The following is a 24,779-nucleotide window of genomic DNA, read 5'->3' as shown; positions in this document are numbered from 1 at the left end:
ACTATTATTATGGATTTTATGTTTTCCTCTAAAAAAAAAAGACATCCTCAGGATTCCTTGAATAAGCAGATTTAAGAGCACTACTCTCAAAAGCAAAATCATTTAAATCTTCACAAATCTTTAAGTACAATTACAGAATATATGTAAAGCTCTCATCTCACTAAGAGTTGGTCAGAATATGGTTTGAATTTTTACTAAATAGCATTCTTTTAAACAAACGCTTTTACATACTGGCTCTTTGTGCTCTGTTTCTGCCAAAAATCAGCCTGGTCACAGTTTTCCTTTTCACGACCTCTCCTCTGGCTGGCTGCTTCGCAGATAGAAGACCTATATGGCATAATGACAATGCCAGTTTTGAAGTACACTCCTCTTTGGAGAATAGTAAGTAGATAATATAGTAAACTCAGGGTGCTACTGTATTCCAATAACAGCCAAACTTTTTTCTTTTTAAAACAATGAAGAGTGATTTGCCAGTATTTGGGATTAAAACACATACAAAGATTAGACAGGAGATGCGCCTTCAAGCTCTACTCTTTCCACATAACTTTGACAACATACGAGGCTTTAAGCACCTGCCCAGGAGGAAACAGAGGAGTCACGTTCTGTTTACACCTCAGGTAGCTATCTCTACTCTCTGATGACAAAAATATTAAGAAGGAATTTCAGGTTATCATATGAATCAGACTCACAACAAAAATACACTGATTTTATAGTAGGAAGTTTCTAACTCACAAAATCATATGCCTTCAACCAGTCTCCTAAAACCATAGAAGGTATGAACTGATCAAAAACAGATAAAGTTTTCTAACCAAAATTCAAAACATTGTATCATTCTGTATATTTATAAAATATCCAGCTTTTTCTTTTTTTAAACAAATATCACAAATATTCCAGAAATAAGAAAATGCAACCTCACTACACATTTCTTTAAAAAGCCTTTATATTTTCTTCCACAATAAGAAGCTGTACTAGTTCAATTGTGAACAATTTTTCTATTAATATTGTATAAAATGTTAGAAAAATTATTGCAAAGAAGATATGTGAGCTATTTCAGTTCAATATTGGCTTATTTAAATCAGTTTTATTTAAATCTTAAAATAAACAGAAGTAACCTAGCTTATCCTGCTTCTCATCTCATCCTGTATCCATCTTAGTCTCTAAGCCCAGATCTGTTTCTCAGACTCACAGCCAAAGAAAGCTAGAGCTAAGGACAGGAATCAGAGAAAAATGGACAGCAAGGAACCAGCTGTCACTATCAAGCCCTCTTCCTACATCCAATTAGTTTGTTTCCTTTATGGTCACAATATATAACAGGAAAAATATCCAGGTAGGTAATTCAGCAGAAATCATCTAGAGACAAGGTGGGGGAGACAGCATACATGACTGCATATTTTGACTCTGTCATCTTACACATTTTGAAAGCTGTCCTGGCAAAGAGAGCACACCGCTTAAAGGAAAGTTTTATTTAATGAATGTTACAAGTTCTTTTCAGCTTAAACCAAACCTCTCCAAGAAGTTCTGCAAGACATAGTAAAGTAATCATTTCTAGTGACTGAAAAGTTTTGTATTGTAATGCAGTAAAAATTATGTTCTGTTTTAATTCTCAGTACACTTAAACTTGACAAAGTAAAAACCTAACTGTACTTCAGACATGGTAACTGGAAATGGAAACACCAGAATTTGATAAATCTAAAATAGGCTTGTAATTATAACCTCATACTTTTGAGAGAAAGAATTTTTAACTCCAATTATTCACTAAATTCACTTCCGATAATCCTGCAAAAATATAATCCAGTTTAAGGAGCAGCACACTTCTCTATTCCAAACAGAAAGTGTTTATCTACAGAACCTATCAATTACTCTCCAAATTAAATATTATCAACACTAACTTTGAAATCAAATGTATGTTGGGAGGATGCATATTGGGGGGTAGGAGAGAATGAAAAGGGGAAGGACATTATAAATCTTTCTTTAAAAAGGATGTCAACCTTTCTGTAACAAGTTCTTCTGGAACAAAAAACAAGTAATTTAAGAAGAATGTTACATTTGTTGTCATATGCAACTAGGGGAAGCTGTGTGGTTATGCCCAACTCAAACTAAAACCGAATCTGGTAAACATACCCATGCATGAAACAAACTAAAACCGTACATTCATTGAAGTGTGCAACTGTCTTTGAAGAAATAACATTTTACACACTAAGTCTTGTATAAATTGCACTGAAGCACAGATAAATTCTAACCAATTTAGCTAGCAAGATCTTATTAGAAATCAGGTATCTAGATTATCACCAATGCTAAGGAGAGTTTTTAGGACAGCTGCTCCTAAAAAGCAAGTATGCACTGATAAAGGGCACAAAACAAACCGTACCAATGCAAAAGGCAGCTGTAAATACTTAATTCTGCTGATGATAAATCTGTCAAACTTTCACCTGACCCCAAAACAGCACTCAAAAGAACATATTCTCAGAGACCAAAAATTCCACAATGCATTACCAAACACATTTACAGGATCACAATCCTTCATATATATGAGTCAAGATTAACCAATTTAAAAAAAATACATAAAGAAAATTATGTATTTATACCCCATTTCCCACATTCATGCACCAAAAAAGTATCAAAGGAGTGCTGCTTAAAGGTAATTAACAATTCTTAATCCCTTACAATTTGAATAGACCACTGATCTAAAACATCTAAATTAGAAATATTCACTGTATTATCAATGGATGTTTTATAAACTAGTTCAACTTTCTGCATAAAACAACAAAAAACAGCTGTCTAAAGTGAAACCATCCAGTTTCAAAATTTCCAGTTCTGGAAAAATAATAAGTTACTCCAGTTGTGACTAACAACATTAAAAATTGTGCCAAATTCCTATTTCCTGAATGTTTATGTTTAGCTTCCAGCCACTGGATGTTGCTGTACCTTTATTTGATATATTCAAGAACTCTTAACTATGCAATTTCTTTTCCCTGTTACTATTAATCAAATAAACCCCTAATGTTTTCTTTGCAACTATAGCGAGTGTTCTTCAAGTCTCTCTTCCTAAGGCACAAGTTTAAACTACAGTCATTTTTTTTGCCTCATCTCTGAAAATCTCCAGTTTTGCATCCTTTATGAATGGTGAGAATCAAACCAGAGACTTTATTCCAGCAGCTGTCATACTCACCCTAAGAGGCAATCTCTATCTAGTTGTACTTGATATTCCTCTGCTTATATATTCTTTCTGGCTAACATTACACTCAAATTTTATGCTCCGAATAGTGCATCAGGAATTTCATGTCTGTTTTAGAGTCACTGCTGTGCATATATCTCCTTCCTGTAAAGTCTTATACTCCTTCCTGTAATTTCCTTCCTGTACAATCGTACACAGTGGACCACTCCTACATGTACCTGTACAGAAATTAGTATTTTTGCTTTTGCATAACTTAACTAACCCTGTAATAGTGAACAGTTTTTTATTTACCACAGTCTTAAATTAATGATAATTTATGAATGAGCCTAAGATTTCTTCCTCATAGAAGAATGTTACTATTTCGTTCCAAGAACAAATCTATTCACACTAAAAAAATATATTCACCTGATAGTGACAAATTTTATAATTTCAAAATCTATCAGTTACCAGTGTTTGATCCATAAAACATACAGTGTAAATAATGTTTTATATTTAAAGATCTCAAAATATTTTATTCAGTGGATAAGAATAACTGATTTCATATATACTTGAGACAGCAGGTCACAGAAGTTGGTTGATATGCAACAGAAAATTTATGTCAAAAGCTGAGACAGAAAAAAAGACCTCCTGAAGACTTCTGTTGCACCTCAGACACTGGAAATTTAGCTCTGGAAACTAACTGTTCATATGCCAGAGTGCCTTGCCCTTGTTATAAAGTAATTTTTCAGTGATACTGCAAAATGAGACAAAACCAGGAAATTAATGTTTTATCATATTGTTGTTGTAGAAGCAAGATTAGGTATGTTTTAAAAGTGGGGCTGAAAAACTACAACATTTCACCATTATGTATTTTTCCTTTGCAACTCTTCTCATTACAATAGTCACAGTAAGGAAGACAGACTATCACAAACTGAGAGTGGGCCTAAGGAACAAAGGTGTTTAGGTATCTCGTTTCCCATTCATTTCAAATACAATATAACACTCCTGCATGCATGGAATCACAAATCAAGGCCTCAAAGGCTTACCAGACATCTCTTAATCCATCTGATAAAAAGAAAGAATGAATAGTGAGGTCTGCTGTCAGTCATCTGCTCAAAAATCTAGGTCCCCTTTGAGTAATTTGGAAGACAGGCTTTCCAACTGGACATTAGCTTCTTGGAGCAGAATTCAAGGATACTTTTTTACTAGCCTCTAGTCAGTAGGCAACTGTAATTTATGCCTTAAAACATGCACCTCAACCTCACCAGCTTGTAAGTAGGAAGAAAAATTAACTGCTTTCCAAGAGAAAAAGGAAGGATGCAAAAGTGTATCTTACTTTCCTCTTTCAGAGCTGCTAGCCTGTTGCAAGGGGGTGGGGGGGGGGGGGGTGCCAGTATCTATCCACCAAGCTCTCATTTGCAGGTGATCTTCCCTCAACAGCATTTCTCATGAGACACTCATCTTTCTCCTAGATGCGAAGAAATTCTGTACTTTTTCACTAACGAGCAAATTTTGATGAATTTCAGTTCTGCTCTTCAGAATTTTTTCCCCCCTGTTGAAGATCTGAAAAAAACTTTCTGCTGCAGCAGCAGAGTTTAAATGGATTCAAGATTCAATGGATTCAAGAGATGCCTATGAATAATTTCAGAAGTTTATAAAATTTACAGGATTAGCAGGATATTTTAGAAGCCTGCACTTTGCAGAAATTGATGCAGTTTTACTTATGTATTCATTAACATAGATCTTTCCACTTACTACAGATGGATGAATTTCAAAATACTCTTCTCTGAAGCAACACTTTAAACAAAAAAAAATTCAATGAAGTATAGCATATAGTGTAATTCTAATATTATTACCTGTGCAGACAACTTTAGATAGAAAGCTTGGATTTCAAAAAAGAGATAAAATACTTAGCAAAAATCTGGCAAGCCACAACTGTTCTGTTTAGTAATTTTTCCACAAGGAAAAATACCGAAGAAACACAGGTTCATGCCAAAACATAGGCAAGAATTCCCTGTATCATTAGGCTAGTGTTTTCAAAAGGAAAACATTAAGGAACAGCTAGTGAACCTATATGCTTTTTCTAAGGTAGTTCTACTGTAAAAAGCTAGCGAGTCTACTAAAGGTCTTCCAGTATTACAAGATTCTCTTTCCTCTCTGAAGTCACACCAGAGAACACTTTATGCAGTCAAGTACAACCAAGTTTTGTGACTCTTCACAATTCAAGAGAAAGCACCAAGAGGGTATTCATCTTGCTCAACATACAAACAAAACAAAACAAAAAACAAAAACAAAAAACCCCCACTCTTCTCTATTTTCAAATGCTACATTTAAGTCCAGAAAGTATTTATTTTTACATTACAACCAATAGCTGGTAGAGCAATTTTTTAGAAGTATCAGTGCTGAGAACTGTCATTCAACATCAGTACACTTTTGTCCTTACTAAAGGACTATGTAAGAAACAATTTCTCTCTACTTTAAAAGTGAAGATTTCCTCTGAAAGGGCCTAAAGAACTTAATAAACGTAGTTAACGCTAGAAGTTGAGTATTCTTAAAATACTGTTTTTCATAGCAAAGCTATTACAGCATCTTGAACTAGAAGATGCCTTGTAGAGTGCAAAACGCACTTAAATAAATCAGCTTCTCTTAGCCCAAATACCTGTTAAAAGCAAAGAGACAGCTTTCTCCCACAGGTCTGCATAATTTTAATGATAACTGACTTATTCAGTACTTCATATAGAGTGGAAAGAAACAGCAGGGAAAACAAATGTAAACTGGCAATAAACAACATGTCTCTTCATAGAAAACAGCCATCTCCTAAACAGCAGTTAAGGAACTAACTTTAATCAGGGCCCCTTAGACAGCACACAGTAATTCCAGTGTGGGAAAAAAAAAACTATATAACTTACAAATTGCTATCTTAGCTATTGTATAGTATCAGGCAGCTCTTCAGAAACTACCAGTTTTCATTGCTTCTTTTAACTTTCAGAAAAGTAACACAAAAATATCTGTTTAAAAGCCCAAGTAATAGCCTGTATAATGCATTTCTGCAAACTCAAAGACTGGAAGTATATTTTAAGAAAGCATGATGATAAGTAAACTGATCACAAGGAAATGCTTTTTATGTACTAAAGGAAAGCAAATTTGACAAAACTTGTTTATAGCCAATAATTCTCCATTTTCCAAAATGTAAGCTAAGCGTACACAGAAAAGCTTACCAGATCTAGCTATTGAAATTATCTAAACATATTACATTTACAATCCAAGAACCAAGTTTATGTATTTTTAAAAACATTTAAAGATACACATTCCTTTAAAGAGAACAACAACAAAAGGAAACCTTAAAACATAGATCTGTAAATAGATCAGCTCATATACTAGCAATGAGCAATAAAGCAGAACAGCACTGGAATTCTAGAAGTCCCCAACATCAAAATCCTAATGTCAATGGATTTTAGAAATCGCCTACAGCAGTAGGCTAAGAAAGAACAGCCTAACTTGTTGCCAGGCACTGCAGCTTTCACTGTGGATAGTCTCTCATTCATAGATTTTCTCTGCTCTCCTCACTTACATCAGATACCAGGGTTTAATGAAAGAAAAAGGAGAGAATCCCCCCCTCCCCCCCMCACACACACACCCTCCAAAACCCCTAAATGCATTTCTTAAAGACTTAGCATTTAATACTGTCATATTACTATCACAATTCTTTCCTAATATAAATAACAAAAAAACTAAAAGTAACTTCCATCCTGCACTTTTTAAAAGCACAGCTTTGCAACTGCATTTCAAAAGCAAATCTGAACATTAACATTCTGAATATTAAATTCAAAACTAAAAAAAAAAGTATTTATACAACTTACATTCTTTACTGTGATTTTATGATTACAAACATTCCAATTTTTTTCTATTAGAGAAGTTCACAACAGAGTTAAAAAGCGAATGGCAATACAACTGATCCACCAAAAACTAACTTCAGAAGCATTGCCAAAGGTACAGAACAAATTTTAAGTTATTTTCTATCTAAAACTCCCAAACATTTAACACAAACTCTTGTTAAAATTAACCTCTCCCCCAAAACTGAATGTAGTAGTACAAGTAATGACCTCAAAGAAAGCTTTTATTCAAACTTAGATATCCACAGAAATCCCCTTTTTCCTATTTTTTTTTTGTTTTGTTTTAATCCACAGAAAAGCTTTTCAGAGTTGACTGATCCTGGAAGCAACTTCATTTTTTTTACCAAAAAAAAAGAAAAAAAAATCTCCTTCAGAGTCATCCACCATAGCCAGTTTTCAAAGAACTAGGAGAGGGTTTTTTTCAAATATTTGGATGTTGAGAAAAAAAATTTCTTTCAAAGCATATTTCATGGACAATCTACTCTCTCATTTGCGATCGCAGATGTGTCTCTTCTCAGCTTTGACAATACAATTAAGGTGAAGAAACTGTTTTCATAGTAACAAATAACTACCTTAATAATAACAGCACATAATGCTGATCAAATGGTTGGCAACCTCAACCCTTCGCTGTGCTTTAACTATTCAGATTTCCTTTTTTCTGCGTGCCGTGTAATTTCCTCTTTCCCATGCATACTGCCCAGCCAGCTTCCATTCTCTTGTACCTGTCCTAATGCCCTGTTCATTTCTGACTGCTGGTCAACGATCACACACATTTAACCGGAAGTTAGCTTCTTGTCCTCTACTATAAGGGTCGCTAGGACAGGAAAGAAAGCTGGCCCCTTGTTTCCAGCTGTTCAGCACGCCTTTTACAATGCAGATTCTGAACTCTTCCAGGAACCACTGGAAACAAAGCAAGCCAACGCTCCATGACAGAAGCAGCTCCGTAAGACTGGAAATTCATGATGTAAAATAAAATACTCCATTCGGGCTCTGATGGAACAGTAGGATTTTGAATCTTAGAACTGTATCAGGAATGGCAGAGTAGTTACTGACAGCATTCTTAATTGCCAATTAAAAAAAAAATCCATGAAAAAGAAACTTAAATTCATTGAAGTTTGGTTACATTTTGGAATCTAAATATCATGAGTTATAACCAAATTTCCAGAAAACAGCATGCATAGCATACAATCCAGCTAAAGATTTCATGCTGTGTATACTAATGCTTCCCCTTTGTTATTTTAAACAATTGAGATCATGACAGGAAGCAAACATTTTCAGTCTCTTAAGCATAAATGTAGCAAAATACTCAGCATCATCTTCACAACAACAAATAACTGAACTCCACACTCTTTTCACTGAACTCTTAACTTTTTTTCCTCTCTTCTATTATTGGCTGGTCATTCTGCCCCATACACATAGGCAGCAAGAGACAACCTTACCGTCCCTGCCCCATACACCCCTTTCTTTAAGCAACAGGCTGTACCTTGCAAATTTAATTCCCAAATAGCATTAATACCTCCCTCACAACATTCCCAAAGCTACCCTATTTGACTTCCTTGCCTCCTCTTTCTTGTCTATAATTCTTTTACACCAATATCATCTCACTCATTCCTTTGAAAAGAGCTACTAGGATCATGTACCCCCTCAGTCCGTTCAGCCTCAGGCACAATAACGCTAAATCTTTGTACTTTCCCATTTTCTTTAATGGAAACACTCCTTCACATCTACAAGACCCTTCAAAGTTCTCTTCCCTGTAAACAATGGTAGGTTTAAGTCCCTATTTGTTACTGTTATGGAACTTCACACTTCAGCTGGTCTCATAAGACTGCTAATCTCTTCAAACTCCACATTTGCCTATAGGAACTGACCTACAAATAACAGATACATTAAAGGGGGTAGCTATTCATTACATTTTAAACTCTTGCAGACAACAGACACAGCACACAGGGACCTGAATACAAGTACAAAGTTATTTCAGCACTTTGATACGTTAGATGTACAGTACTCTTCGGAAACCAGGAATGTGATGAAAACTTATAAGTATTCTACTATGTTTAGCCCAACGTAAATTTGGAAGTCTCCTCAGAGAAACTATCTTCTTTGCATGTAGCCTTTTTCCAGAGAAACCATGCAGTAASCAACTTTGAAAAATGCTCTGTTTGCACTGTATCACACACACTTTAAAAACTTAATTGAAAGCAGTAAAACTTCTTACCATAGATGCAGTTCTACAAGCACAAAAGATTCTGACATGAGTATTCCAAGAATAAGCTATAATGACAAATACCTTTACACAGGTAGTAAAAGTATCCACAGTAGGAGGTTCTATCACTTCTGAGTTACTCATTTTAAAATCAATATAATTACAGGTGTTACATTTTATACACATATACATAAACCTTCAAACRACATTTGGCCTATTTTGTCTTTACTGCAAAAAACTGGACCAGTCATGACTAGACGAATCCCAAGCACCAGCATGCTACACCAGTGGAGCTTTCCATTTCAATTAAGAGCAAAAATCAGAAAGATAAAAATGGAAGTGACTTTTTAAACACTAACTTGAAAGGGAAAGGATCAGGTTAATTTAGCTTCASATTCAGCAGTAAGACTCCAGATTTTGGGTTTTTTTGTTTTCTGAGGGATGAGAGAAATCAAGGTTGTTTGTTTGGGGCTTTAAGGGAGTTGGGGGGGTGGGGAGGGAAATAACACTGGAGATTTTTCAATAGCATTTGTTTTGTTAAGTTCAACTAGATCATAGGAAGGCAATAGTTCCTTTGTAGTAGTTCCAAATCAAGCACCACTAACTTTAGAATAGTGAAATGTACAGCAATTACAAAAAAAAAAATCCAGAACTAAGACAATGCAGAACAGATCGCTCAAGCAGTAAAAAAAGTGGAAAACTACAGTAGCATCAAAGCCAATTAATATTAGGACTTCAATAAAGACTTTTCACAATGATTTGTGGTATGTATCCATTCATTTAAACAAAATTAGCTTTTTTGGGGAGCCAGGAAATGAAAAATGTGAAATTACCTCTATTCCCTGCATGTCCATATTTGCAAAACTATGGAAATTCTATAACAATAAATAGTACTTCAGTGTAATTCAAGTAAACAGAGGACATGGTAAAATTATGTTCTTTAGATATTACCAATATACAAGTGTCCATAATACCCACCGCATTTCAACTACATTCTAACACCTACCTTCAATTCATACTGACCGAAAGATTCAGTAAATCTTGACAGGACATAGAAAATAAGATGCGATGAGCTGAAACTCGCACATAACTACTTTGAAAGACAAAGTTGACATGCTCCTGGCTCCAGTCAGCTCAGTTTGGGTTTACTGTATACAATATACAGGATTTAACACAACTTTGGTTATTCTGAGCAAATTGGGGCCAAACCTATTTTATTAAGAATACAAAAAAAAGGTACTTCTTCATTCCATTACATAGTACAGATGTTCATTTAYTTAAATTAGTAGTTTCCCCTCAAACTAACTGTGTAGGACTACTTTCTTCTCCCACTGTACTAAAATAAAATGTGCATACAAACACTTTCAGATCAGAATAAAGTAAATTCTCCACTGTGCTGAAAGCCTGGGAAAGTAGAAGTAACAGTGGAATAGTGTTCCTTCTACTTAAAAAACTATGAATTATTCACTCATTTACTTCCATCACTATTGTACACATCCATATGTCAGGACATTCACGAGTTATTAAATACAGCTGGACTCAGTGAGAACTTCAGAACAGCTTTCTTATCTTAAAAAGAATTTCAATACTCAAAAACATAAATATTCTCCTTATCCTCCAGAAGTTTTTATATATGCATAGCTCCACTAAGTGCAGCTCCACTGAAATCAGAAGAATTACTAACTGTAGCAAAACTAAGCACAATTTCAAGAGTATGCAGGATTAGTATCTTTGGACAGGTAAGCAGGAAAGAATAGAGAGCACAAAAATATGAAATTATGATACCTTGAAGTGTAGCACAGAATAGCAGCCTACTGGCTTTGCACGTGTGTTTAAATCTGAGATTACTACACTTCCAAGGATGATCAAATATACAAAAAACAGTGTATTAACATAAAGTGCATGCTTTCAGCATCCTTTTACACAACAGCATCACGTTATTAGTGATCTACAGATACTTCTGCATCAACCCAAAGAAGGAAAAACAAATAGGAACTATAAATACACTCGGATGCCATAAATATATTTGTGGTGTGCAGCAAGCCTTTCCTAAAAGGTACTTAAAATGTTTTCTGTATTTTACTTTAGCATTAACTATCTATTATAACAAATAACGATAATGCAGTAATAAATGTATCTTTACATCACAAGTTGTTAACTTTACACAGAACATCAAGAAGCTCTAATTTACAGCTCTATCTTTAAATTCTCTTTTTGAATACTTTGTTTTATAACTCCATAAAAAGACAAAATATAGTACTTACAAAATACAAAACAGGCTTCAAAATTCAGTCAGTATTTGGGAATTTTTAAACTGTAACCATTACCATTTTTAATTAAAAGGAAAACCCTACCCCTTCCTGTTTCTAACATCAGTTAAGAAATCATTGAGCATATTATTACGGTCTACAATATCCTATAAAAACACAAGCTAGCTGACTTAACTGTGAATATTTCCCCTCTATGTTCCTGCCAAGAAAGACTCCAGTAAAGTGCTAACTTGGATTGTTATTTTCTGATTGTTAAGTTCTACACAGCAGCTAAAAATGAAGAAGCTTGTTTCCATTTTTATGGGGTTTAGTCTATAAAGTGCTCAACTACATAGTATATCATCACAATACACAGAATTATTAAAAATAATAGCACTATAATATAGTTCTTAAAATAGCAAACATTTGTCAGTGGTAAATCTAGAATACCATTTTATATTACTGAATATTGCAGTATATCTAAATTATAACTAACACAGACATATCAGTTAAAAAAAAAAAAAAAAGACAAGTTTATTTAATYTTTGCAGCTTTAACAAAAACTACCACACCTGTAAAAATAGAAACCTAAATGATTACTTCCAAAGAAACTGCCATTTTGGTTTCAGTGTAGTCTTCCAAGCATGGTATCTGGCACATCATTTAGAATACAGCTCTCCTCATGTCAGTGATAACTGCTAATTTATAATATTTCTAAAAAATTAGCAATTGCTTAAATAAAGGTTAAAGATAACTCACCACCATCCCTCTCTCTAACTCTGTGAGTATGCACACTTTTTGCTTTAGCGTGCCCTGTGTTGTCACCATATTTGTTTTCAGGGCTATCAGATCGCCGCAACATTTTATTTGGTGGTGAAGGATCTGTGGTGTCTCGCATCTTGTCATGACGGTGATCACCACCACTGGGGTGACCCTTGGATGAGTATTTAAGAGTCTGCAATACACAACAAGAGAATAGGCATTTACATTAAAGTTACAGAACAGATCTTAAAGTGTTATTTCTAAATTTTAGATCTCTTTCCAGAATACATTTTGAAGTTAATTAATTTCCCTTTTCAATAATCAGCATTAGCCTTTCTGGTTTTAATTACCTACATTAAAGCAACAAGTTCTGTAATTAGAACTCAAACCATTTTCTCCCACTATGACATCCAATGTAACATTTGCTGTTAAGATAAATCTAATTTCTTTATCTTTTCACTGGTGGACTGCATACATTCAGCAGTAAGTGGGCCACAGTACTTCTGTCACTTTTGAAAGAAGCAGAAGTCCCTAGTTAGTATTAAAATGATGAACAAAAAGTTGTACTGAATCAGTGTAAACTTTGAATATGTCCTCCATCTTGCAACTGAAGCCACTTAATTTCACCTCTACCTGGAACTTCTGCAAGCTTTTTTTCAGTACTAGCATCTCTGTAACAGAAGCAATAAAAAAACTAGAATTCTGGGGACTCACAACATGGAATATGACAGTTAATTTGGAAATATTTACCAAAAATGACACATTCTGCATCTCTTTGACTTGCTTGATTTTGCAGTGTGAACTTCTGAGTGGCAACTGTTTACATTTACATGAACTGTCACTAACAGCTGCCTTTGACTGTCAGGTTACATTTCACAGCGATACAAATACACAAAAATGTAATAAAACAACAGCTCAATTATGTGCCCTAAGGAGAGCAATACTACAATATGCAAGCATTCCCCAGATTCACACCCTCAGAACTAAATTTCTCAGTAGGCAAGGCAGACGAATGTAGTATTCCTTACAGGAATTAAGGTTCATCTCAGCAGTTCAAGGATTTGATAGTGGTTTCTGACCATAGCTAAGCAGCTGGCAACTGCAGAAATTAAGCCTGACTGGCAACCCCAGTTATTCAGTGTCTAAAATCATGCCCTGCTCAGGTTACAGCCCACAGCAGCAGTTTTGGGGAGAAAAAAGGACTTGGGGAGGGGGGCGGGGGAAGAACAAAATGCCTTTTGTTTTTAAAAAGAAAACACTCACCTCCCCCTGGATCTGCACTTACTGCAAGTGACCCCGACTCGCTCCTAGGCTCCCTCCCCGGCTCCTAGGCCCAAGCCGTAGATGGGCTGTACTAGGCCTCTCCTCCTCGCCCAGGCCCCACAGGCCCCAGACAGGAGCGGCAGCCCCATGCTCTCCGCATGCAGCCGCCGCCGCCTCCCCCGGCTCCCCCCGGGCCCGAAGAGGCACTGAGCGACGGGGCCGAGGAGGCTGTTGCACCGCGGCCTGCGGCGGCGGCCGAAGCCTACGCTGGAGTAGCTGCCCCCCCCCTTCTCCTCCCCTGCTCCTCCTCCTGGGCCTAGCGGCCGGCGCTTTAGGTACCTGGTAGGGCTGCGAGTCCCCCCTGCGGTCGTGACAGCTAAAGAGAAAGCGAGAGAGAGAGACGTTAGCGAACAACCGTTACCGGCCGCCAGGGAAGGGGGCCCAAACATGGCGGAGGGGAGGGGGAGACCCCGCGGGGCAAGGGGCCAGAGGAGGAGGAAAGGATTTACCCATCACTGAGTCTCTGCTGTTTCCTCGCATACATTACCATCAATGCCCGGCCTGTGTGTGTGAGTGTGAGGGGACCAGGAGGGGACGGCCGCGGCCGGGCCACAGGCGCCGAGGGGGGAGGAGGGGGAGGCAGCGCTCCGCCTCGCCGCCGACCGGGGGCAGGGAGGGGGGAAGGGAGGGAGGGGGCGGCTCAGGCAGTTCGGCTGGGAGCAGCGCTCACGGGCCCATCTCCTCCGCACACAGCGAAAGGGGAGACGCCAGCAACTCGGCCCCGCGCGCGCTGAGACCCTCCGGGAGCACGGACTCCGCCGCCGTCGCCACCGCTGCCGTTGCTGCCGCCGCTGCCGCCTCCTCCCCCCGCTGCGCCCGCCACCACCGCCGCCGCCGCTCCTCCAACTACATCCGGGAAACTCGGGCGACGCCGCGCTCGGTTAACGTCGGCTCTTTTCGGCTCTTTCCGACACGCTCCGTCCCCTCTGTCCCCTTTGCTCTCGGGCGACTCTGCCTTCGGGAAACATCGGCTGCCTTCGCCAAGCCCAACGCCCTTCAGTCTCTCCCTTCGGCAAACATCGGCTCCTTCCGTAACTCTTTCCCCTCCCCCTTCCCCGCGGCCGGCCCGCCTCGTCCTTCTCTCGGGAACGCTACCTGTCTTCGGAAAACATCGGTTATTTCCGTAGAGAGGTTTTCACGCTCTCGTCAGGGTGACGCCGCTTTCGGAAATGCTCGGGTATTTTCGTGACCCCTCACCCCGCGCCTCCGCGGTGCTCCCGGCTGGAGCGCCCGGCGGAGCAGCCGTTGGCGGGGCGCGGCCGGCTGATTGGCCGCGGGGAGCCCGCGCCGTCCGGAGGCCGTGCCCCTGGGAGAGGCGGGCAGGCCGGGCCGAGAGGGAGCCGGGCCCCGCAGGGCAGCGGCGCTCTCGGTGGGAACCGGCAGGGCGGGCGCGCCAGGCAGGTGGGGGTAATAGGGGGAACTGCGAGAGGACCGGCGGGGGGAGGGGGCAACGCCCGGCTGCGAGATAGGAAAGGGAAGGCCTCCTCTCACCTCTCCCCTCCTCCCCTTCCGCCCGGGGATTTGATGTATAGTCAGGAGCCATTTTGTGTACGTTTCACCTTCTGCGAGGAAGCGCTCGGCGGTAAAGAGGATGTTAAAATGTCCCTGGGGAGGCGATGGCGGCGCGGGTCGGGGCGCCTCCCGCTCGGCGCCGCTCGCTGTGGCGGAGCCGGTTTCGTGCGGCTCGCGGGGGACGGGGCCTCGCTGCCGGCCCTGGGGCAGCGCTGCGCGGCTGCCGCGGCCCCAGTCGCCGCCGGGGGTGTTGGAGCGAGGGGCGCCTGGCGGCACCGGGGCGCCAACGGCCGCCTCGCGGGAGCGGGCAGCTCCTCTGCGTTTCGGCAGAGGTGTAAAATTACCGCAGAGGGCCCAGCGGCGCCAGGTTGGTTTGCTCCAGGTGGCCCCTAGGTAGGTCGAGCGAAGTGGCTGCCTAGTGCTCGGCGTGAGGAGACGGTACCCCCTACCTGAGGCTGCTGAAAGGGGCCGGTGGCGACTGCCTAGCCCTCCCTCCCGGGACAGGGTCACTCGGCTGTTTCTGACCAAACACCCAACGTTTGAGGTACAAAGCATCATATATTCAGGATGGTATTAAGATCTTATTTAAATACGGTAAATGTAGTTTGTTACCCGAAGTAGAGCATTGCCRTGTTCTACTCTGCAACACAGAATGAAGGATCAATTTTCAGTGAAGGTAAACTTACAGAGCCTCAATTTTGCCCTGCTCCCCTTCCTGGAAAGGGAAGAAACATGGCAAACCTCAGAACTGGCATATTAACCTTATACATCATCTTTCCCTTTGGCTTTGGTTATGCTAGTGTAGGATTATTCATGACAGCTCTGCTACACAATTTTTTTTATTTTTAATTAGAGTGCAGAAGGCTGTTGCTGAGAGGGGACTTCGGGGAGCGGCGGTAGAGCTGAGGGAGAACTGTGGAGGATGACTCAGCAGGGAGCTGCTCTTCAGGGTTACAATAATGAGCTAGTGAAATGCATTGAAGACTTATGTATGCAAAAAGAAGAGCTGAACAAACAGATCCAGCAAGCGGAAGAGGAAAAAAATAAACTCCAGCATCAAATCCAAGTCCTGAGTGAGAAACTGGAGTGTGTATGTGAAAACCTGGCCCAAAAGGTAGCTTCACGGAACGAACTTGACAAAATTCTTGCTGAAACTGAAGCTGCTTACATGAAGATTTTGGATAGTTCTAGAACTTTGCTTAATGTCCTGAAGAAGGAAGTGGGAAGCTTAAAAAGTACGCCAGAACTGAAAAGCCGTGTCACCTGAAACTGTCAAATGTTTGGACTCCATAGTTCTGAAATTCCACTAGGTGAGAAATGTGGTTAGCCACAGAAGCCTCTAACAACAGTATATGCAGAAAGGGGCTCTCTTCCAATTTTTCTGTATGTTTTTCCTGATTTTTTTTTAATCATTAGAAATCCTGTAGAGCATATATGAAATAAAGTTGTTGTTTTACTTTAAAAAAATTATATAGTTACTTAAATCGCCACAAAACTATACTGCAAACATATATGTAGCTGAGGCAGATTTGAGGCTGTCGGTTTTGATGTGGTGATGCTTCACAGCTGTTCTGAAGATGGAGGGGAAACACTTTTGTTTTACTAATCAGACTTTGAATGGTTACCATTGAATTCCTGTTTGATTGAATAATACTTTAAACCTGGAGAGAATGCTTGCATTTTTCTCAGTTGCTCTTTTACCCAAAGCCATGTTTATTGCTTCTCTGTGAAATCTTACCTCCTCTTATTTTTCTTTTCCCTACTTACCTGTTTAGAAAGAAACCCACTGTAAAACTAGTTGATCTGCGTAAATCAGATACTACTTGTTTTCACTGTACAAATACTGTTATTTATTTTAACTGTTAGGAGCTGTATAGAAATGAACTATTTACCTCCTTCCTTTAAGACTGTGCTCTCCATTTGATACATGCACAGAGACAATCCCCTGTTTACAATCAACTCTTAAATTGCTGGAATAATGGAGTGATAAGGTGAGCAAGTAACACAGGACATGGTATCTTAAGATATAAGACTATATACAATTCATTCATCTTCTGAAAGTATATTCAGAAGCCTTCTTTAGAATGGAATCATGCTATGGTGAAAACAGGTTTTGGCACAAGTGCATGCTTTCCATTTCCAGGGTACAATGCTGCAGGCATCTATACTGGGATAGATCTAAGCTGGGACCAATTAACTCACTTATAGGTGATCAAAAGATGACTATGAATATTACAATAGCTGTAGAAATCCTGAAAAAATATTAGGGTTTAATCAAAATATTAAGTGTTAAATATAAAGGCAAAGAAGATAACTTTAGATAAAAGCCAATAATAGAACTGCTAGAAACCTTATTTCTAGTGCACTTCTTTATCACTGATCTACTAATTATTTGTAATAAGACTGTAAAGAATAGGAAAGAACCTGAAATGGAGAGAAATAAATACAAACTAAAGTAGAAAATGAGATTAGAAGTGGTTCTGCAGCTGTCAGGTATTCTCATAGGTGTGGTTAAATTAGAATCTAGTTTAGAGATTGGGGAGGAGGTAATAGCATGGCAGAAATCTCAATCTTGTTTTCAATTTCTAGTACTTAATCTCTCTGTGTATTTGTGTGTGTGTGTGTATATGCATACATTTTGCCCTATTCATTCAGGTACTATAGCAGTAACTTTGTTTTTAAGGAAAATTAATGTAACGATTTGACTACTAGTCCTAAATCTTTATTCTATACCTATTCACTAAATTTAAAGAAGGGCAATTCCGATAATCTTAAATGTGTGTGTCTCAAGTGCAAGTGTAAAGGGTATATGTATATGAATAGTTTCTGGCAGTAATAGCTGTTCACCAATTATGTGAAGCAAATTTTATATTCTTCTGATTGCCATGCTACATCTTTTGAATAAACTTCCATAAAGGATGACCGTGACCGGGCTAATCAACAATTTACTTGTATAGCATTTTCCCTGCCTTACCTTCAGTAATGCAGGAGTGATAAAATTAGATGATCCCAGGGTTACTGCTTTTGTTGCAGCCCTGATGTATTCATGACAGTTCTGTTGGCATAGAAGTAAAAACAAAAGCAAAAATGTTGATATTCTTTCATAGCAAAAAAGTGATTTGACTGGATGTATCGAGGTATTCTCCACTCAGTCTGATTGTAGTCATAACTCATTACCATCAAAATAGGAAGTCTTAGGAAAACATACTATCTAAATAGTAAGGACTTTGTTTTAGAGTTGAATATGTAAGCTGCTTCATCGTACCTGAAAGGGAGCCTTAAATTGTCTTACTGAAAAAGAACTTGTATCGTGGAAAGTTTGGTTATAGAGAGCTCACAATACCATTTTATTCTTGCATTGTCTGTCTCTGTTAGTCAATAATTACAGGTTTGTTTGTCTTAGAATAATCATATGTTATGAATAGTGCCTCCTCTTGCTCTATTTAGGTAGTTAAAGTAGTGTTAAGGAAGCCTTTTAAGTTGAAGTCTACTTCAGAACCTTTATTTGCATCTAAATCAAGCTATTACAATGTCAAAACTAAACAACTTCGGATATTTCATCTTTTTTAAGTTAGAAAAACATTTGGAAATGACTGTTGTTTAGTATCTAAGCACACTGGGCCTCCTACCTTTCAAATAAAAAGCTAGTGTTGTCAAAATTCCATTCAGTAATCAGTCTGTAAAATCTTCGTTTAAACTCAGATTCACAAATGGAGAGCAATACATGGTGTATATCTAGGGCTTACTATTTGTAGAATAACTCCTGAGCGTGGCACTTGTGAGGTAAGTGCATCTACAGAGTTGTTACTCAAAAATAGTTCTTGCCGTTATATTCTATTTTGACACAAACAAATTTACTGTATCATTATTCAAGTGGTAAACCTTTTTTGGTGCATAGCTTTTCTGTATTTTTTGCAGGTAATGTAAATCCTCATATAAATAACTTTTCTTGAACAGCTTCAATTTGTTTAGAATATGTACAGACTAAAATTAATACACATACATTGATAGAGCAGAAGTGATAATCTGGAGATTACAGCAACTCTGTAGGGCTGGCCTACAAAGGAAAGTTTATCTGAAATAAGGCAAGTTATAAATTTAAAGCATCATACTTATTTCTGACTAGATCTTCTATATTGATTTTTATATATGACTCTCAGGATTAGATCCAGTAAATTACTTGAGTGTTTGCAAGCTATAAGCCGTAATGACAAGGTTCAGGTCACCAAAGTGCTGTGTTGGGTGTATTGTAGCTTACTCGGAGTTTGAGGAGACACATTTTTTGAGACTCTTAACAGCTTTCAAAGCATCTGTGCTTGATTCAAAGCCCCAGTGAGGTGCATCCAGAGCACCAGACTCATTTCCTGAGTTAATGTAGTGGCATCTGCACCTAGTTTCCAATTGACAGTATCTGGAGGAGAGGTGATGACTCCTAGCTATTATAGCAATACTTCTTAAATGTGTACATAGCACATGTATCTAGTGATCAACAGGGTTTTCAAAATATTTGAGTGCTGACTCCTGCCAAGTTTCTTCTGCATAATGGGGCTACACAGTGGTTACTAAAAAAACTTGCTTTTGATGACATGTTGAAAGTGATTTTTCTGTGTGGACGTGGTTATGTGAACCACTGGGTAAATTTCTGCGTACAAGTAGTCACGATCTATAACTGTCTCTGCAGAGGTGCTTACCCGTTAGTTCAGGTACCTTCATGTGCAGTTTCTGCTAATCAACATACAGTAACAGAGGTGGGTGGCCTGAGATGGGTCCTAATTTGTGAGGTGGAGAATTAGGAGGGAGCATGGATCTGGAGCCCTTGTTTGGGAAGAGCAGAACATGAACGTGTGTGATAGGAATCGAGGTGGGTATCCTCTTAATTTCTGTTTTGCTTCAAGTGCATTTATATTGAGCCACTGCCCACAGCTCCTGCTACCCAGTCAAATTTTGGAAATCATCTGAGGTTGACCAGAAGTGAGGACTCTTCCCCCTCCTTTAAGTACATTAACAGGCTACTGAGGCAACCTACTTTTTTGTTTCTCTTTCTGGACTTCTTCTAGCCACAAAAACTGGCATTCTTGGCCACACTGTGGCCAGCCCCAACAGAAGGGAATGCAGAGGACTGTCCACAATAGCACAGGACCCAAATAGAGCAATGTCTTGTGAGGAGAGAGTTGCTGCTTTGAATCCTCATGAACCGAGAAAGCCCTCAAAATCCCAGTCTCCTGTTTGGCAGGTAAGTGCACTGCCAGGCTCACACAGGGCATGTTAGCATTGTTTACTACCCCAGCAACTCTGAAGAAAAGGAATCAGCAAACAACTGTGTTTTGTGAAGAACCCAAAATACTGTCAGTGTGTCGGATGCACTCAGCATGTATGTCAGATTGAACCCTGAAGGAATTTAGGCAGGAATGACAGTTTTTTGGATCCTAACTTGACAAATGCAAGAGACTTGTTTCCTCAGACTAGGTAGAATTTCAGCCACCCAAAGGATTGTCCATTCAAATGATGAAGCATCATGTAATCTAAACCCAGATGACTAGGTCTTAGATTACATTTTCAGAATTAAATACCTCAGTTCCATCTAGCTCTTGTTGTAGTATGAGTGTGTTTATCCCAGATGAATTAAGTGGATTAAGCTGAGTTGGAACAAGACACTCTTATTCTGGAACAAGAACATTCAAAAGGCTGTTAGTAAAAGGATCAACTGTCCATAATTAATTCCTCATGTAGATCAGTCCTGTTCAGAAGACCCTCTTATCAGATATCTAATACTCTTTAGAAGGTTCTACTTGTTAGGAAAAATTTGAGCTAGAAGATAGGGCTTATGGAAATTGCTGAAGTTATCCTTAGCTTGGAGTACATCCTGGGCTCATGGGTTTTTGTCTGAGGCAGATGCAATGTTTTTTGTGCAGGTGGGCTTGTTTTTTTTCTTTTAATAAGGATTTCTTTTTCTCTCCAGGGAGCAGAGCAAAACCAGGATTTTATTTCATTTTTTCAGTAATGAGTGAAGAGGAAGTATCAATAAATGCTTTAACTTTGATTACTTTGGGTTTTTTTAATCAGATACGTGATTATTTAAATTTTCCTAAATCAGAGATTCATTTAGCTTAAGTGTGTGTGTGTGTATTTAAGTATAAATATAGATTTTTTTTTCCTTAATGGGGAATGGACAAATTAGCTTTTGGTTCAGTCTGTGTTCCAATTGCTTTGTCAGTAATTGCTGATTATTGTGCAGGTAGGGGTCAGGCACTGTGGCTGCTTCTCAGGTGACTGATCTACTTGTTTTTTAAACCAGGAATGGGCTGTTTCATTCTTTGCCCCTCACTGCTTTATAAATCTGTCTTTAATTTCAGTTGCCCCAGAGTGATGCTTGATTGTTGTCTTTCTCAATTGTTTTTTTGAGATAAAGTTTCACTCAATTTCTAGCTTTATTAAAAAACAGATGTGTGCAGGTGGCACAACTTACTTGCATGTTGGCTATTAATATAATAAGATGGAGAGGTTCAGACTCGAAGAGGGAACTATATATCATTTGGTCATTCATAGCTCTAGCTTATGGGATTTGTGTGAAAAGTAGTTAGGTATTGTGGTTTAATTTAAAAAAAATACGATTCTGGAAGAGGTAGGACAGAAAAAAACCCTTTCATATTATAGTAGTTTTGAAAAGGTTGGCAGGGAGGAAAAGTTGCATGTGTCTGTCTTGCATAGTGAGACCACCTGAGTTGAAAATCCATGCAGTAATTAAAGACTCCCATGATGGCTTTTTTATGTAGTTAGTATTCAAGAGTTGAATCATATTCTAAAAGTAAGATGTTTAGAAACAAAAAAGTAGGAGGAATTCTTTGGATGCTTCTTTATGCAGCTGTTCATTAACAAATCCTGTTAAATAAAGATTTGTGCTGCTTATTGTGCAATAATAAGTGGGATTACTTGGTGTCATTGACAAACCCAAGGTACTTTTTATTAAATATTGGTCCTTCGGCAAGAGCTGTTGGCTAGCATGAAAGGAATGGATGCTTCATCGTGGGGGAGTGGCGGGGGGATGCTGCCTCTAATCCTTCAGTCTTGGAAGTTTTGTGAATCCACTTGTTAGTTCAAATGTCTTGCAACAAATGTTGCTTGCGTGATTTGGAGAGACTGCATTATGATGCTGTCATTAATCTACTTTTGCATCTGTTTAAATGATGTGTTTCGTTGAGTCCTCCCATGGCATTTTGCTTTGGCACTCTGCATACACTTTCATGTCATGCATGTGAATTTACAGGCTTTCTTCAGAATATCAGGAAGAAGCTACCTCTACAGCAGCAGTTTAACTGAAAAAAAATTTGGTTTTATGCCCTTCTGTTTTTTTATTAAAAATATATATATATAGTCTTTAAAACTACCAAGCATACGGATAAATAAACAAAAATAGTGCTTCCAATCAACTAAGTACCTTACAGAGAATGTTATTATCTTTATCACATTTGATAAAATGTGATGCTCTGTAGCAGTTGACCCAAAATGAGGGGCAGGTCTGGGAATGCAGGCTTTGTTTTTTCAGCCTCAGCTCAATGCTCTGACTGGACTGCTTCCTGGGATTTCATGTCTCGTTTGGCACTTGTCATAAACTAACTGGATTAGGCATTCTCAACCTGTGTGTATTGGGGGAAGTGACAGAAATAACGGAGTAGATGCACATTTTTTGCTATTAATCACATTGCATGCAGCATCATGTTGATACTTACAGTATTACTCATTTCTTCCCTCGTTACACAGTATCCCTCCCCCGGAACAGCTACCATCGCTTTCCAGAGCTGCTTTCTCCAAGCCTATATGCACAGGTGTTTGGGAACTGGCTGTGTCCTGTAGGAGATGGGTCACAAAAGAAAGCTGTTTTAATGATAGTGGCTGATTGATTACCTTCCAAAAGCCTAACCTTGTTCAGATACCTTGTCTCCAAAGACCAAGTTGTTTGTCTAATTTTTAACGGGCTTCTTATTGGTCTATGTTATTGTAACAGTTGTGGGAGGGTTTTTTTTTTTAACTGTCAGTTAACACACAGAGATTTTCCTGCAAATTAAGACCACCAGGTACTTGCATCAAGATCCTCAGAGGGATTTCAAGGCTCTTTGGTGTTTAAATACAGCTGAGGATCTGGATTTTGGTCCGTATCTGACCATATACCGCAGTAACAGACTGCATGGCTCCTGCTTTGGGCTAATGGTATTCAAATAGTATGGCAAGTCAAGAACTGGAGATGGGTGGATGGAGCTCTTCTACAGGGAGAAGTTTAATATAGAACAGGTGACACCTGACAGCAGTATTTATTTGTGTGTGTGTATATATATATATATGGTACACATCACAATAACAAAAATTAAAAATTACATAAAATATAAAAAGAAATATATAGACTTTTTGGTGGAAACCTATCTAATGTTTCAATACTGTCATTAGAAAGGGCAGCTTAAACAGGTGGGTCATTAAGAACTTGCATTAGACTGTGTACCTTCTGCCTTTCAATATACCTCCACACCCTGTTCTCCTCTTCCTGTTGCAGTAGCTTTTGCCAATTGTTATCTTACTTCTTCCTGCAGTTATCTCATTTTCTAGCCCCTTGCTTACCATATTCTGAGTTATCTTAAGCTGCTGACCAGAAAGCTGCTCTTATGCCACTTGGTGGGCCAGAGATAATTTCCGGTATCTTCATACTGTCCAGACTTGTTCTGGCACACTTAGAAGACTTTGCTTGCGAAGATAAATAGTTCACCCAGTTTGCTAGTGCCACAGAAAGTTATGGCTGGACAGGAGAAGAATGTCCCATGGTAGAGAAAGGAATGGACATTTGATCTGAGAGGAGTCGCATATTATGAAAAACACATCTTACAAAGACTAGATTTTAGGTTAAAGAGATGGCCATATCTTGTTGTTCACCTTGCTTCCACTTTTATTAATGGCAGGTGAAGGTCATTTAGTTGTACAATAAAGACTGAGAGACTGCTACTTTTCATCTTCCTGATCTACTGTGAAGATTAAAAAACAGAAGTTTATTATCTGTTTGTCAATGAGAAAATCCTTGTCCCATCAAATTCAGTTGTCATCTGTAGTTTTCTGCAAATAAATAAGGTCTGTATGGGATGTTGTAATTTAAATAGTATCACTAGTATAGTGATAGTATCGGAGTGACTTGAGTTTATTCTAGAAATGACTGTACCTGGTCTGAGAAAAGACTATAACTTGAATTTAGAAAGAGGAAAAAGGAGTATAATGCTGGAGCTTGCAGATCAATGATCTCATTGAGGAAGCCATTGTAGGTCAGCTATGTAGATCTTCAAAGCTCTGAGTATCATCTATATTGCAAAATAATCAATGCATACTAAGACAGGGTTGGAGTATATTTGCAGCAAGTTACTTATAAAAAGTTGCATTAAGGCATCATATGTATTCCACAGTTTTCTTTGTAATCATGCTCTATTCTACAAAGATATTGCCCAGTAAGGTGCACTAGAGATGAGCATTGCAGATGCCTTCATCAGCAGAGAGGAAGGAGAGGCAATTAAATGTTTGCACACTGTGAAGTCTCTGGGTGCCAATGGTTTCTGCATAGAATTTTATAACGTTTTAAGGAACAATTGGTTTTCATGCTGTCAATGTTAAGCAAACGCAAACAGTTTTTGAAAGAGGACAGTTGCTCAGTTTTT

At 38.7% G+C, this 24,779-nt stretch overlaps 2 protein-coding genes across 15 annotated transcripts in view; one reads left to right on the top strand and one right to left on the bottom strand.

The window, feature by feature from the left end:
• WAC (WW domain containing adaptor with coiled-coil) overlaps nt 1–14,748 on the bottom strand; it is a 67,735-nt gene extending 52,987 nt beyond the window's left edge. For 5 of the 7 annotated variants that reach the window (XM_026083510.1, XM_026083511.1, XM_026083517.1 and 2 more), the window contains exons 1-3: nt 14,034–14,190; nt 13,864–13,900; nt 12,259–12,454 (exon numbers count right to left, since the gene is read on the bottom strand). In XM_026083510.1, coding sequence (XP_025939295.1) covers nt 12,259–12,454; nt 13,864–13,900; nt 14,034–14,074 — 274 coding nt within the window. In that variant the 5' untranslated portion in view covers nt 14,075–14,190. Of the gene's footprint in view, nt 1–12,258; nt 12,455–13,524; nt 13,547–13,863; nt 13,901–14,033; nt 14,191–14,679 lie in introns of those variants that run through there. The other 2 variants (XM_026083512.1, XM_026083516.1) reach the window with 2 other exon arrangements.
• Nucleotides 14,650–18,760, top strand: LOC112974503 (Sjoegren syndrome nuclear autoantigen 1 homolog). Of its 8 annotated transcripts, none has more exons than XM_026083526.1 (2): nt 14,650–14,735; nt 15,950–18,760. In XM_026083526.1, exon 2 carries the CDS (start codon nt 16,019–16,021, stop codon nt 16,361–16,363), a length of 345 nt encoding a protein of 114 aa, XP_025939311.1. In that variant the 5' UTR covers nt 14,650–14,735; nt 15,950–16,018; the 3' UTR covers nt 16,364–18,760. The 8 variants fall into 8 exon arrangements, with proteins under 8 accessions (XP_025939311.1, XP_025939306.1, XP_025939310.1 ...); XM_026083521.1 differs by having other exon boundaries at nt 14,663–14,761; XM_026083525.1 differs by lacking the exon at nt 14,650–14,735 and adding an exon at nt 14,802–14,953.
• Nucleotides 18,761–24,779: the final 6,019 nt, after the last annotated feature.

Source organism: Apteryx rowi, unplaced genomic scaffold (genome assembly GCF_003343035.1).
Source record: "Apteryx rowi isolate R43461 unplaced genomic scaffold, aptRow1 scaffold_606, whole genome shotgun sequence".
Lineage (NCBI taxonomy): Eukaryota > Metazoa > Chordata > Aves > Apterygiformes > Apterygidae > Apteryx > Apteryx rowi.
This window is presented reverse-complemented; position numbering and strand designations above follow the sequence as displayed.